This window comes from Channa argus, chromosome 15 (genome assembly GCF_033026475.1).
Source record: "Channa argus isolate prfri chromosome 15, Channa argus male v1.0, whole genome shotgun sequence".
NCBI lineage: Eukaryota > Metazoa > Chordata > Actinopteri > Anabantiformes > Channidae > Channa > Channa argus.
The window spans coordinates 20471063-20485661 of record NC_090211.1 but is presented as its reverse complement, the minus strand read 5'-3'; the positions used below and the strand labels follow the sequence as shown (position 1 = coordinate 20485661).

Here is a 14599-nt window from a genome sequence, read left to right as displayed (position 1 = left end):
GCTGGCGACTTAGCAACCGTTCATTAACTCCAACTCTAATGCAGGCACTGTACTTAACTACACATGGTATAATGTAAATATTCTATTGAAACTGATTAACTGTATACAGCTGATGGCCTAGAGGGTGGAGCTTCTGTATGCTTATTAAGGTCTGGCAGCAGCACCCTTTGACCTCACCATGGTAGAGCAGCTTGAAGTTGATGCCATCCATCTTGCTGTAGGAGGAAGATAAAGGGCAGTCACTGGCCTGCATCACACAAAGCAGCTTCAGCACCAGAGGGAGTGAGTTCACTGCTAAACAGAAAAAACAAAAACACAAGCACCTATGTAAATGGAATTTTGGAAAAGAAGCAAGAGGCTTCAGAGAGGCAGACACATACAAATAAATATGAAAACAAAAAAAGTGCTGAGGGAGGGAGAAGATAAATTGACAGGGAAATAGACTGAAGAGAGAGACAGCAGTGTTGTGTGTGTGTGTGTGTGTGTGTGTGTGTGTGTGTGTGTGTGTGTGTGTGTGTGTGTGTGTGTGTGTGTCAGAGACAGAAAGAGATGAGGGAGTGGTGCACATAAGAGACTGCCTGACATTCATCCTGAATTAGCATTTCACCTCGCCTCATTACTTAGTCTGAAGCCTGGTGTTCCCAGAGTATTTTTCAGCAAAGCCAAAATAGGGGACATTGTTCAAACTGACACTGTTTAAGACGCGATAAGGAATTTCGTATTTTTTTTTTTTCTTTTTAACTGCTTATCTTGTGTTGACTTCGGGACTTTAAATGAAGTTCTGGTTTGCCAACAAGAGAGAACGGCACACAGTGATCAAGAAGAAAGCAGAAGAAGAAAAGTTTGAATTCTACAATTACTAGGACTACGTACTGTAAATAATAGTCTGGGTTTGGATGCAGGGCGAATAAATCTGACAGAAACAGAGCGGCAAGGTGCAAACAGACAGAGGGCAGGAGAATTCCAACAGAAAAAAGACTGGAGGAGGATTAGGCAGAATAGTCATTTCCATACTCTTTACACTACTGTAGTGCATAAAAGTTAAGTTATCTGCCCTTGGGATACCACCATATTAGAGGTTAATAAAACATATCAATGCAAATTACAGTTGGCTGAAATTGAACATGTGCATGGATAAGGGTCCGGATTCCCACAAGACCTGGGCTGAGCAGGGAGCCAGCAACTCGCATGCTTATTTTGTGTCCTTCAGCTGAGCTCATTGACCTGGTCACGTAAACACACATATCATACGGCAGACACCTCTACCAAGACAATACCTGATATGTATGCAAGGAACAGAACCTGTAATCCTGAGCGAATTAACTGTAATCTGCTTTGACAAGAAGATTTTTGTCTGAGGTCTTAAAATTTTAGAGACTCTCTAGCCGACTGTGAACCCAAGTTGTTTTATCCCCACATTTGCTTTGTTATGTATAAAAATATGCAAAATTATTTAACATAGACTGTACTGATTATATTGCAATGGAAGTCAGTATCTGATCCAGACTATTAGTCTATCACTCAGAGTAATAGAGACAGTTTAATGAAACTAAAATAATATAAATAGCATATTTTCATATTTGAAAAGTGTACCAGAAGAATCTGTAAAACAAGGACTTATTTTGTACTTCCATGTTTGCTAAAATACATGAGAATAAATAATTATAAACCAATAACATTCTGTAGGGGTAAAAACTTTTGAACTTCCTAGGTCAAAATTATGAGATGAAAAAGTTCAAATTATTCAATTTTGACTCTCCATCTCATAATTTTGACAGAAGATTAATACCACTGTTATTTTCTTTCATCATCATTTCAAACTTTAGATGATGATACACCAGGCACTGTACTTGTTATATTTACATCATATTAGGTGAAGTTAGGAGTGAGGTTAGTAAATCTCAAAGAATCGATGTAGTAAAGCAGTACAGAGTTCAAATATTCTATCATCATAGTTTAGTGTTTCAAGAGTACATAGTATATTTTAATCTTGAAATATTGTAAATATATGTATTCATGATCATTAGTTTTTTTTCACAACATGACAGTTCTTTTATTTTTATTATTATTTTAAACTTTTATTCACAAATAAAAAGCCAAACTAAAACCAGAATAAACTAAAATTAAATAGAAATGAGTCCATTAAATCTAAACTGAAGCTTATTAAATGGCACCAACTAAAAGTCAAACTGAAATTTAGCTGATACCAATTTGAGTTTTCTTCTCTCAAACACATCTGTAGGATATTTTTTGCACACTGCTGAAACAAAATCAATAATACAGGCTTCCAACAGGAGAGTCAGCTGCACAAACAAGTACCTCACATCCCACTGCACTCACAAAGGATGTTGGGAAGATTCACTTTAATGGAGGATTAATGGTTCTTCCCTTCAAACATTAATCAAAAGGAACAGAGTTTTGGGAACGGTTTTGCCATTTCAATCCAATTTAAAATTAACAAAGTTTCAGCAGAGACTGTGTGGTTATATTTCAGTTGCAACAAAGTTTGCCTGCCCGAAAAGTTATGAGAAAAAACCATTGCAAGCCTGATTTCTTACATACTGTGGTAAAAGTATTTGCAAGAAAAAAAAGAAAAAAGAAATATATATTTAGTGAAATAATACTATGGTTCTAATCAGCTGGCATTCGGGCCATTTGAACAGCTGGTACAACTATTAGAAAGGCCAGACAACGATACATTGGCACAGGTTTTTTTTTTTTTAAATAACCCATCAAGCAATTGACAAACTAACTGCTTTTCATTTAGATGCAAAAGCACATCCTGCCAAATGAACCTATTAATTTGTGTACGTTACTATATACATTTTCACTACTGTGTGTAATCATTTTTATGTCATTTAACTTCCCAGTATAATTTGTGGCTTCACGTCAAGTTGGTTGCATGAAGGATGATTTCATTTTAAAGTGTTAAAAACCGTAAATGCTTGAAGAGGAGACACACAGCCAAGCTAAGTGTCTATGATAGTGTGCTGCACAGTCCTGATCGACATGTACAGAACAGCACAGAACACCAAAAAGTCTAAAAACTGTTAATTAGGCAAACGTTGCACAGAACGTTGGGTCAGATTAAGTCTTTTACTCTTGTCATTTTAAAACATGTTTGTATTGAGCTGATACCATGTTTTGTTTTGTTTTTTGTTTTTTAGGCAATCTCCTGTTTGTGTTAAGACATTATGATGACTGATGGAATTGACAAGCCAACATTATTTTGTTAAATAAAAATGTGTATTTTAGGTCTCAGAAATCCTGAATTGTGGCTGCTGCCACACTGCAATTTTCCCTTAGGGATTAAAGAAGCTGTCTGTCAAATAAATAAACCATGTGTATCTAGTCTCAAAAGTAATCTTGTGAATTGAAGTGTAAAATGTTTTCTGTAATATTTTTGACGTACAACATGTGCAATGGGAATTCTGCGGAGAGACATTTAACCAAATATGAATTTTCTTAATCAAAAATACCTTTTCAGTCAGCGTGGAGTGATGGTCATCCAAGGTCCAAAAGCCCTGGTGTGGCTGTTTCTAAAGCTAAGATTTAAATAAGCAACTAAAGGGGAAAAAATACTGTCAGGGTACATTCTACTGCGTTTTATAGTGTAGACATCTACTTGCTATGAAAGAGTGTGTGTGTGTGTACAAGTTTTAATGAACAGGGAAGAGAGTTTAAAGCTTTCATCTGCTATACGCAGTTTTAATATATATGGACTGGAGCAAAACACAACACAGAAAAATTGTCTGCATCACCCAAAAGAGTTAGCACCAAACCACATATCTAATTACAAATAGTGAACAGTGTTGCTACGAAATGGATCATCATTTTCTGTGTTCTGTAGCCATCAGGTTATTAAAGTATTTGAGAACATTCCTGTGTCTGAATGTGGCAGTGTATGACTAAGCTAAGAGGTTTAAAAAGCCTCAGACCTGAGGACAGTATGTTAACACCTTATAGGAAGGAGATTAGCACAACAGAGGCCAATAACATTTGCAACAGTGTTAAATTCAAAGACAAAGCTGTGCTGTGTAACTACGGTAAGATCTTACATCTACATCATCTCCCTTAAGAAATCACAAGAAAAAAAACAGGGCTGTGAGAGTATTGGTGTAAGTGTGTTTTTCCAGTATGTGTGTATTCATTGGTAATGTAATATTTGATTCTCCACAGTGATCAGCTACAACAATAGTAAGGGTGCAGTTCATTCTAATTAAGGAGTGTTATTAGATCATAAGTTACAATCACACATAATATATTGCATTACATAAAACTGCCTGATAAATGCACATTAATTTCAAATGAATGAATCCAATCAAGCTTTATCACAGCACGACTCTGAAGCTGTGATAATAATTACTATCAGAAGTTTCAGTTACTGAACTACTGTGCAATATATCATATAAAGCTTTCCTGAGAAATGCTGCCCGAGTCATTTGCAATTCAACAAAGTCTTAAAATGTAAAATTAGTTTAACAGCTTCTCATTTTTATGTAACTCATCTCATCATTTTCAAAAAAATTGAGTCATGAGCACTAAACTAAAAATAGGTTACCCCTAACAGAGCAAATGCCTTTCTACAATAATAAAGAAGTAATGTATTATCTTTCTGTGACTTTATGTCTCTTACCCTGATCAGTGTGTCTCTCTCCAAGCCCATGGCCCACATTCTGCACACTGATTCTCTGAACAGCCTGGAGCAGGGCTGGCCTCAGTTTGGCACAAACGTCAGGCTCATATTCTCTTTGACCACGCAAAAGCACTTCCAGCACCCCAAGAGCTCGTTCTGCGAGGGGGTCCTCCCTGGTGCAAACCATGTCCTGTAGTAGCACCGAAAGACAAATTTAGGTTAGCCACAAACTTTAATTTCAATTTACTAATGTATTTCATTCACTAATGATTCATTTTACTAATGTATTTAAGTAAATCAGGTAATCACAGGTTAACTATGGGATGGGTCCATCTTCAGTTTGGGCTTAACAAAAGTTCTACTTCAAAATGTGCAGCACATCAGCAGGCATTTAAAACCACTTTAGGCTTGCCAAGTTCATCATGGGAGTCTCTTTGTGCAGCTCATACTGTATATTACACACATTTGATTCGAAAGAACAACCGCCTGGAAACCGCTGAAAGCAGTTCAAAGCATCGGTTTCTATATGGAACGATGTCATTTCTTGTAACCATATTTGTTTTAAAATTGTCATTCCTGTGAAATTGACTAAAATTGCATTTTACTGAACTTGATTATTGGGGAATTTAGACTAGCAGAGTTTATTCAGCAAATCCCCTCAGAACTTAGCTGAGAGTTGTCAAACACCTCCCAGAATTCAGAAATGGTTGTTAATCCAAAAGTTAGTGCTGTGACTCAAATGTATGTAATACATGAGAGGCTCAAGCTGGGGCTAGTGTCTGTGGTGCTCACCAGGAGGATTATTATCACAGCTGGGTACTTCCCTATCAGAGTCAGAAGCTCCACAGTCTCCATGTCTGACTCCTCATCTGGTCTCTTGTCAACATGGCTTCCTCTAGTATTTCCCTTCTCCTGTAGGAATAACATCCAGCTGCTTTTTAAGCAATTCTAAATTTAATTAATCCGAGTTCAAAATACATTAAAAGCACTGTATTACATCATTTACTTTCAAACTTGCTAAAGCGTGTTCTATCAAATCAGAAAAAAAAAACTATTCGTGTCTTTAATATACGAGTCTGAGATAGAAGGGAAACAGCTGTCCTCCTTTTACCTTGTTCTGCTCCGCATCTATGTGCTGCGCTTGCTTGGTCAACCAAAGTTCCACAACCAAGGGCCCAAATTTCTCTGCTAGCTCTGGATAGCGACAGATGAACTGAAGGAGTGCAGGATGGTGAGTGTAGAGGGAAGGGAAGCTTTGGCAAGAGGAGAGTGTCTTGCTGATGCAGTTCAAAGGAGCCTTGAGTAAATTGGTAAAGAAAGATTGAAAAAGTCCAGGCACTTTCTTTCTGAAGCGCACACATACACGTTAAAAGGTTTGTGGTTTTAAAAATAATTTTCTTCCCAACTCAAATGTAAGCTTTTAAACCCAGCTGAGGCAGAGCATTCAGTCACAGCAAGAAATCTCCTGTAATAAATTGTCTATTTATATTCAAGGCCAACATATTCAGAGAATCTACAAAAAAACTAAACATTTAAACAAATGTACTTTCAGTAAAGAAAAAAGGATGAGGAAGAAATGATTTTCTTTGCTGCTGAATTGTCTACAGCACAATATGAATTTCACATCTAAAGATACATGAGATGTACAGCTTTGACTCTGAGTATCAAAGTATATTAAACCATAGGGAGCTCTAGCTCCAGATGTTCAATCTCATCATCCTGTTGAACACCGTCACCTTGGAGAAATCTTAACACTCTAATGTGGCTTTGCTTCCAAGTAGATCTCAGTGAATATGACATGAGAAGTTTTTCACATTGTTAGAAATGTAAAGCTCACTCACTGAACATAAAAGAAAAGCGATTATTAAAATCTGCTCAGCTGCAAAAATTTACTTTGGCAAACACAGAACGCAAGACATGAAACTGTTAAAATGCTAAATATGATGTTGATTTTTTACATCTACCGCACTACTTTACATTACCAAATATGTTGTGATTTCTGCTTAGTAAACTGATTAGAGTTACTTCATCGAGGCCGGGGCTTTGGTCCTGTGTGACTGCCAGCAGGTAGAGGGCAGAGCGGAGCACAGAGCGAGGCACGACACAGCTGCCCTGCTCGTGCACTGAACGCAACAGCCATGAAAGACTGGAGAACACCGTCTGGTCGGGGAGGAGCCTAGGTCACACACAGACACACAATGATGATGATATTAACCTACATTTTAAGAGGCACACATGCATGTAGATAAACATTTACATTTTAGTTTACAACCATGCAGAAACACACACAATGAAGCCTGTAGTTTTCTCTATTTTTGCATAAATATAACCTAAAATGTGATTAAATTCCTCACATCTCAAATTTTTAAGTCTTACAACATGAAAAGGGAAAAAAATGACATTAAAAAAACGTTTAATTTTATTCAGTGTAAAAGATCAAACTGTAAATAGTTGTTTGCAGCAAAAGTCTACAAACCCGTGTGTTCAGTAACTGGTGTCAGCCTCTATTTTAGTTATAATTTTGCCTAAACTTTTTCCAGCAACTCTTCATCAGCCCTCACATCAGGTTGGAGGGATTTTAAAAAACAGTTTCAACTGGCTTCTTTTTAATACTGCCTGCTTCAGGTTTCAGGCTGCTTCATTTGTCTAACAGTCTTTTGATGTAGCCACATGTTCTTGAATGAACTGTAGACAGGAAGCAATGTTCTTTTTGGAGAGTATCGGCTTCCCCTCGGTCCATGGTGGACTGTTATACAAGAGAGGCTTTTAGTGTCCTACATGTTACCCTTTAGTTCCTTGTGACCTCCTGGACCATTACACACTTTGCCCTTGGGAGGGTAACAGTGGTATTGAATGCAGCATTTGTACATGATCTGCCTGACAGTGGACTGGTGGAGTCCAAACTCTTTGGAAATTCTTTTGACACATACAAATATTCAAGATTAGATCCTTTTCCATAATGAATTGAAGAATATAATGTATTTTTGGCTCATATCTTTAATTACGTTCCCGTTATGCAGTTTCAGGAACTTTAGTTTTAGGGAAATCTGATCATGTTTTAAGCATTAAGTCATTATTCTGTTCATATGCAAGAACGGACAGAGGTTCATAACCTCCCAAGCACCAATGTATACTTCAATGTCAAACTCACTCAGCAAACACGTAAGAACAATTAAAATGAACAAATATAGAAAATCTGTGTGCAAAGCAAACACACTGCTCCAGGGGCATGTTGATCTCACAAGGTTACTATCATTGTGATATCAACATGCACCCATACACACAAACATATTCGATGGCAATGTGTACAAACACAAATGGACGTGCACATATATTTACAAATGCCTTTCCTGAATACACTCAGGCTCCTCCTGCGTTACGTAAATATCTGGCCACGGTTTCCATTAATCTTGATGAGACCACACAGTGGCAGGGAAAGGCTTTCATTCCCTTCCCTGGGGGGGAAATGCATACCCAAGGTTCCACAAAAGGACAGATTAAACTTTCCAGAGAAGCCGAGGTCATAAAATATGTACTTAACAGCATCAATGAGCTGAAGCAGAGCCACTGGAGCGGAAAGATGACAACAGCAACATGCAAAACCAGCTGATTTATAGGTGGAGCTAAGATATATTCATAGCAATATATATTGATACTGTGCTGTGGAATAACAATGGAACTCATCTATGACTTTTGGTTATGTCAATATTGTATATATACAGCATATAATACATAGTTCAAATGGGGCTACATTGCTGCAAAGCGATTAATCATTATATCTGCATTTGAAACTTTTTTTAATATTTACTTTTAACGTCAATTCTTTCTTGAAACACATTGGAAATTTCTAAAATACTCAGAGTCATAATATCTTATATTTTTTCTAAATCCCACTACTTAAACTCAGACTAGTGATGCAGGCAACTAGGTGCTAGCACTGGAGAACAGAAAGGTTTGGTCAAATTGTACTTTTCATATAAATTCCCTTATTAAGAGGCAGCAGCCACTAAGTCCAAAAATAGTATACTGTTCAATGACACATTTGTGATGGATCAAACTGCTTCCCCTTATTGCAAAACTTCAGCAGCATCAGGCACAAATGCTCAAAATTTTTATCAGCAAAATGCTTTTTAATGATGTTAATTTTATATATATATATATATATATATATATATATATATATATATATATATATATATATATATATATATATATATATATATACACACACACACACACATACATACACACACATTAATTGAATTTGCTCAAAATTTAGGAATCAGCTTTTAGTAAACTTAATTCCATTTTCCTTTCTGAACATTAGTGCTAGGAGTCACTATTCCAAGTGATATGTTTGTGCGGTATTACCTGTCTCCTTGCTGAAGGGCAAGGTGTAACATTAGCACCAGACAGTACTGAATGGACCTTGGCCCTTTATATTCACACAGTTGCAGCCCAGGGACCTCATGCAGCAGTGACGGCCAGTCTGACAGACAATAACACAGAGATGGAAGGTTGTGCTGCAAGAGATTCTCCACTTCTTCTACATCTGGGGGTGGCCATAGACGTAAAACAAACACAAAGGGTTATCAATTTGAATCAATAAAGTGGTAATTAATATGACACCAAGAACAGGAGAAAGTTACAGAAACATGGAGAGTTAGACATAGACAAGAGATGAAAGAAAACAGGCTATGGATAAACGTGAAAGACAGATGGAAGTGATGCAGAAGAACCTCTGAGACCTGACTTCCAAAGTATTTTGTAAATTGTGCCTCTAAATAATTTTGCATTTATGATTAAAGCCAAGTCAAAGCAGTGTTTTATTTATCTTCAGGTAGAAATGAGTAGGCTGCTTTACACCAATTTCACACTAATAAACTAAGATATATCCACACATACTGTAGCCAAGGTCTTTCATTAAGCAATCCATAGATTTTTAATCATGAAGATAAGTCATGAATATTTATCTCTTCAAGACGTCAAGCAGTGAAAGCAAAGAACAGCAGGCAAAAAGAAAATGATATGTTCTGTACTGCATAAATAAACAATACTGCATGAAATGGGAAGAGAAGAAGAGACAGAAAAGAGGAAGCATACAAAGGTTGAAAGAGTAGGACCATCTTCACAGTGACACCGCCTCCATCTTGGCGAAGTCATTAGAGAGATTGGGGGAGATGGAAGGGGAGAAAGAATATGAGATGCAACCTATAAAGAGCAACGTAGGAAGAGAGCAGCAGAGAAAGAGAAGGGGAAATACAGAAATGAATTAGGAAATTACTGGCGAGCAATTCAGTCTCTTGTAGGTCTGGAGAAAAAGTTATTGAGATGGTGAGAAGGAGGGACATTGCACTATGTGCAGTATAAAGCATGAGGGAATCACAAGAAAGCATGGGCAGGGCAACAAAGAGAATGACAAAGTAGGCACAAGGAGATGGCAGACAGGGATAAGGGTCACTGATGAATGAGTGCACAGAGGGTAAAATACTACAGCAGGGGCTGTGTGGAGTGAGACTACCAATCGGTGACAAAGCAAAACGAGTAATGTGGAAAAATGGAAAGAAATAAATTATATAGTAAAGCCGTCATCTCAAGGGAAGTAGTGGGAAAATGGAGAAGGGAGAAGAACAGGACACACAGATGAAGATGAGAGGGAAATGACAGATGGGAGAAAGACAACAAACAGACCCACAAAGCAGGCTGCAGTGACGTGTTGCTGCTGCTCAGGTTCTGATCAAAAGATAATAAAAGGCACGAAAGAAAAGAAAAGAAGAAAGGTTTCCCCAGATGTTTTGCAACTACTAAAAAATCTACACAAACATACAAGGGATACATTTTAATAAATCTCAAATTTGAATAATATCAAAGAGTAATTCAATGTACAAAACAAAATCACTGATATGGAAAACGTACATAATAAGATGGTAAGTAGAGAAAGCACAAATATAAACTATATCAATACTAATATGTACCTTACATCTCTGTGAGGTCATAATCTAATGAACTGATTAGAATATTCTGAACTAATAAAATGATTAGATTCATCATTTTGAATTTGCTGGCAGCAACAGATCTGAAATAAGTTGGAAGAGGGGCAACAAAAGGTTGGAAAAGTACAAAAGGAGCGTTTCTGAGAGGCCGAGCCCCTCGAGGGTAAAGATGGGCAGAGGTTTACCAATCTGACCATAAAATTGAGAATTTCAGAAAAATGTTCCTCAACGTAAAATTGTAAGGACCTTGAAAATCCCATCATCCCACCGCCGTGTTCTCTGGGCCAAAGCTCATTTAAAATGGGAAACTGTTGTGTGGTCCAATGAATCAGAATTCAAAATTCTTTTTAGAACATGGACACCGTGTCCATTGACTAAAGAGGACAGGGATCATACAGCTTGTTGTCAGCGGACAGTTCAAAAAGCCTGCACCTCTCATGGTCTGGGGGGGCATTAGTGCCTATGGTGTGGGCAGCTAACACATTTGGAAAGGCTCCATCAATACTGAAACGTACATAGAGGTTTAGAGCAAAATATCTTCCCATCTAGATGATGTCTCTGTCAGGGAAGGCCTTGCATATTTCATCAAGACAATGGCTACATACTGCATCCATCACAACAGCATGGCTTCATAGGAGATCAGTCCGGTTGCTGAACTGGCCTGTCTGCAGTACAGACCTTTCACCAATAGAAAAAACATTTGGCGCATCCTAAGACAACAAATCCAGCAATAAAAGTGCAGGACTGTTGAGCAGCTAGAATCCTGCATCAGACCAGAATGAGACAACATTCCTCTCCTAAAACAAATGATGTCTGGTGGTACCAGCACCACACAGAAGACATCAAGCAAAACTATTCAGCTCAGTGATCCCACGATGGTGGAACGAGCTGCCAAACTCTGCACGCTCAGCAAACCTTTGACTTAAGATTTTTGCTGCCTTGTACCCAAGTTGTAAGTGGCTTTGGTTAAAAGCATCTGCTAAATGACTAAATGTAAATGTAAAATCCAGCAAGTGGTCTCCTCAATTCTCAGACATTTACAGACAGTTGTTAAAAGAAGAGGGGCTGCTACACAATGTTAAACATAACACCAACTTTTTTGAGATGTGTTGCCGCAATCAAATTCAAAATGAGCTAATATTTTCCATTAAATGACAAAATATCCCAGTTTCATCATCCGATGTTATGTTCTTTTGTGAATAAAATATGGGTTGATGAAATTAGAAAATTATTACACTCTGTTTCTATTTATGTTTTACACATCATCTCAACATTTTTAGAATTGGGATTGTAATTAACCACCAAAAGTGGTTAATTACCAAAAGTTCATCCTTTATTCTAAGTTGACACCTGTGCCAATGCAGAAGAAATTCCCCTTAAGGGCCATGAGAATGAGCTGAATGAACAAACAACCCAAAAACCTAATTGTTTTGGCCTTGGCTGACACCAGTGCAGAGGCATAAAAGTGATTCTTCCAAACAAGAAACATATGACAGCAAAGCAAGAGACTGAAAATTAAGTAGATCAGTTGATGAAAGAAGTAGATGTTGACAGGCAGAAAAAGGAACAAACAGAAGTCTAGCTACACAGAACTCATTATTCACAGCTATACACACAAACAAATACACACACAGCATGCACATAAACACAACCCTTCCTCGTGCTCTCTCTCTCATTACCTCAAAGAAATATTTTACTCAACTTTTGTTTCAATGTCACAACATGTCTCTAGGGAGCGAATGCAGTTTCCCACCAAATGTTCTTGTTAAGGAGGATGTTACAGTGATGTAAAAAGGTAGTAGGGGGGTGATAGCACTGGAGTTACTAACATGCTGACATTTAAATAAATTACAACTTCATCCACCTTAAGTTGCTTTTCTACAATGTAATTAATGTAACAATTTAAATAACCAGAAATAATAGCCCTTGAGGTGTTAATACATTTCTCAGCTCCTTCATAAAGAAACTTGCAAGCTCCAAACAAACATTGCAGCGTTTAATTCAAGGCCATTTCACACATTCAGCAGGCAAGTAGTCTTTGCTAATTATTTTCCAAAACGCCAAGCTGAGGCCATTTTTCCTCAGGGAACAGGAGTCACTATTAGTGATGACCAAAGCTTGACATTAAAACCCACTGACCCACCAAATGCTGGTGGGTTTCAGCAGTGGTGGGTAACTCCCACTAGCCCCTTTGCTGGGTCGAATTTCCAATATTATTTTTAGGCCTCTTGCAAATTTACCAGCACAAAATTATTACTATCCTTAACTCAGGCCCTGCTATGAAGAGTTCGAATACCATGCAAATTCTCAGCATTTTATTTGGACTTCAGGAATGAAGTGAGTACGATTAGTGGATATGAAGTTATAGCTGTTCTATTCATGCTGCTTATCTTAACACACAAGCCCCAAAAGATGTTTCACCCATTAAACAAGCATAAACGTGGAGGCAAATATGTATTATGAGCCCTCCGTGTTAACCTAGTGAGGATGTTGAAAACCTGCTAATTGCTCTGAACATACTAAACCAAAAGCTGTCTGTATGTTAAGTTACCACTAAGCCTAACATGTCAGACAACCTGATAACTAAGCAGGCTCTGGTGGATTCTAGCAGCCTCCACACTAAACATTCACACTAGCACTTGGGGTGGAAAAGAAAAAAGGATCAGTTAGTGATAGTCACTGATTTCTATAATCTCCATTTCCCCCAGTGATTAATGTCAGGAGTGTTTTTATTAAGCATATGTGACTTTGCTGTTGTAGAAAAAAACTGATGACTTTTCACTCTGTTCTCAGTTTATTATGTACATTGGTTCAATACCTACTGTCCACTCCTATGTTGACAAGAGTATTCAAACTTGGAAAATGTCCAGTTATGGTAAATTCTAATCACATAAAATATGTAATTAATTTGTGATTTCTACTGATTACCTATGGGAGTCATGCAATTGTGACAGTCCCAATACTTTTTTAATGGCAACGTTCTTAAAAGACATCTAAAATAAGACACTAATTTTAATGTGATATTATTATTCAGATGCAACAACTCCCATGATTACTACCTGCACAGAATGAATGGTATTTGATTCAGTGAAATAAAAGTAACTGTTGGTGCTGGGATGATTTTTCATAGTTTTGCAATCCTGCTTGCATGTTTAGCAAAGCACTCTCCTTGTGTTCTGATGTCTAATAAGCTTCAAACACACGAATCCATCCCTCTAACTGCACTTCTTCTTTCAATGTTTCACCACTACATGATATAAAAAACATACACATATAACAGGTGCTTTTTTAATGCAGGAAAAATGCCTATCTGTAAGTTATTGAAGAGTAAATGGGTTATCAGGAAATTATACTAAGCTAACAACTTTTTTGAGGGAAAAACACATCTTACAGAATCATCATAGCGTATATATATATATATATATATATATATAGATATATATATATATATATCTATATATATATATATAGATATAGATATATATATATATATAGATATATATATATAGATATAGATATAGGATATATATCTATATGTATCTTCAAAAATTCTTTCTTCAAAATATTGATATGTTTTGAACAACCGTTCTAACAATAGTCAAAGAAAGCACAAAAATCTTAAAAACTATTAAAGCATTCAGGAAAAACGTTCTTTCTTAGATAAGTGGTAACATGAAATACTTGCTTGGAAACAGGGGTTTTATGGCTGCTGCACATACAGCAGCTCTGTGTGTGATGCAAGTGTCTGTGTGCATTTGCATACCGCGCTGGTAGGACCCAGGAGCAGGGCTTGACTGGAAAAGCAGACACACACTGAGTTTCTGTAGAAAACCACAGCATGATGCATTTAGATTGGGGTTCCTGAAAGAAAGAAATGGTAAGAGGGGGAAATACACAGAGGAGACACAAAATAAACAGAACTACAAAGAACAAACAGTAGAAAGAGAGCGGGAATAGTGAATAAAAGGAA

The 14599-nt window shown here is 37.2% G+C and overlaps 1 protein-coding gene across 1 annotated transcript in view; it reads right to left on the bottom strand.

Annotated features, from left to right (window-relative positions):
• Nucleotides 1-14599, bottom strand: part of LOC137100003 (meiosis inhibitor protein 1) — a 58276-nt gene that overhangs the window by 21471 nt on the left and 22206 nt on the right. Inside the window, exons 17-23 of the mRNA XM_067477546.1 lie at nt 14393-14532; nt 9008-9188; nt 6662-6812; nt 5748-5933; nt 5429-5548; nt 4637-4826; nt 178-291 (exon numbers count right to left, since the gene is read on the bottom strand). Coding sequence (XP_067333647.1) covers nt 178-291; nt 4637-4826; nt 5429-5548; nt 5748-5933; nt 6662-6812; nt 9008-9188; nt 14393-14532 — 1082 coding nt within the window. The remainder of the gene's footprint in view (nt 1-177; nt 292-4636; nt 4827-5428; nt 5549-5747; nt 5934-6661; nt 6813-9007; nt 9189-14392; nt 14533-14599) is intronic.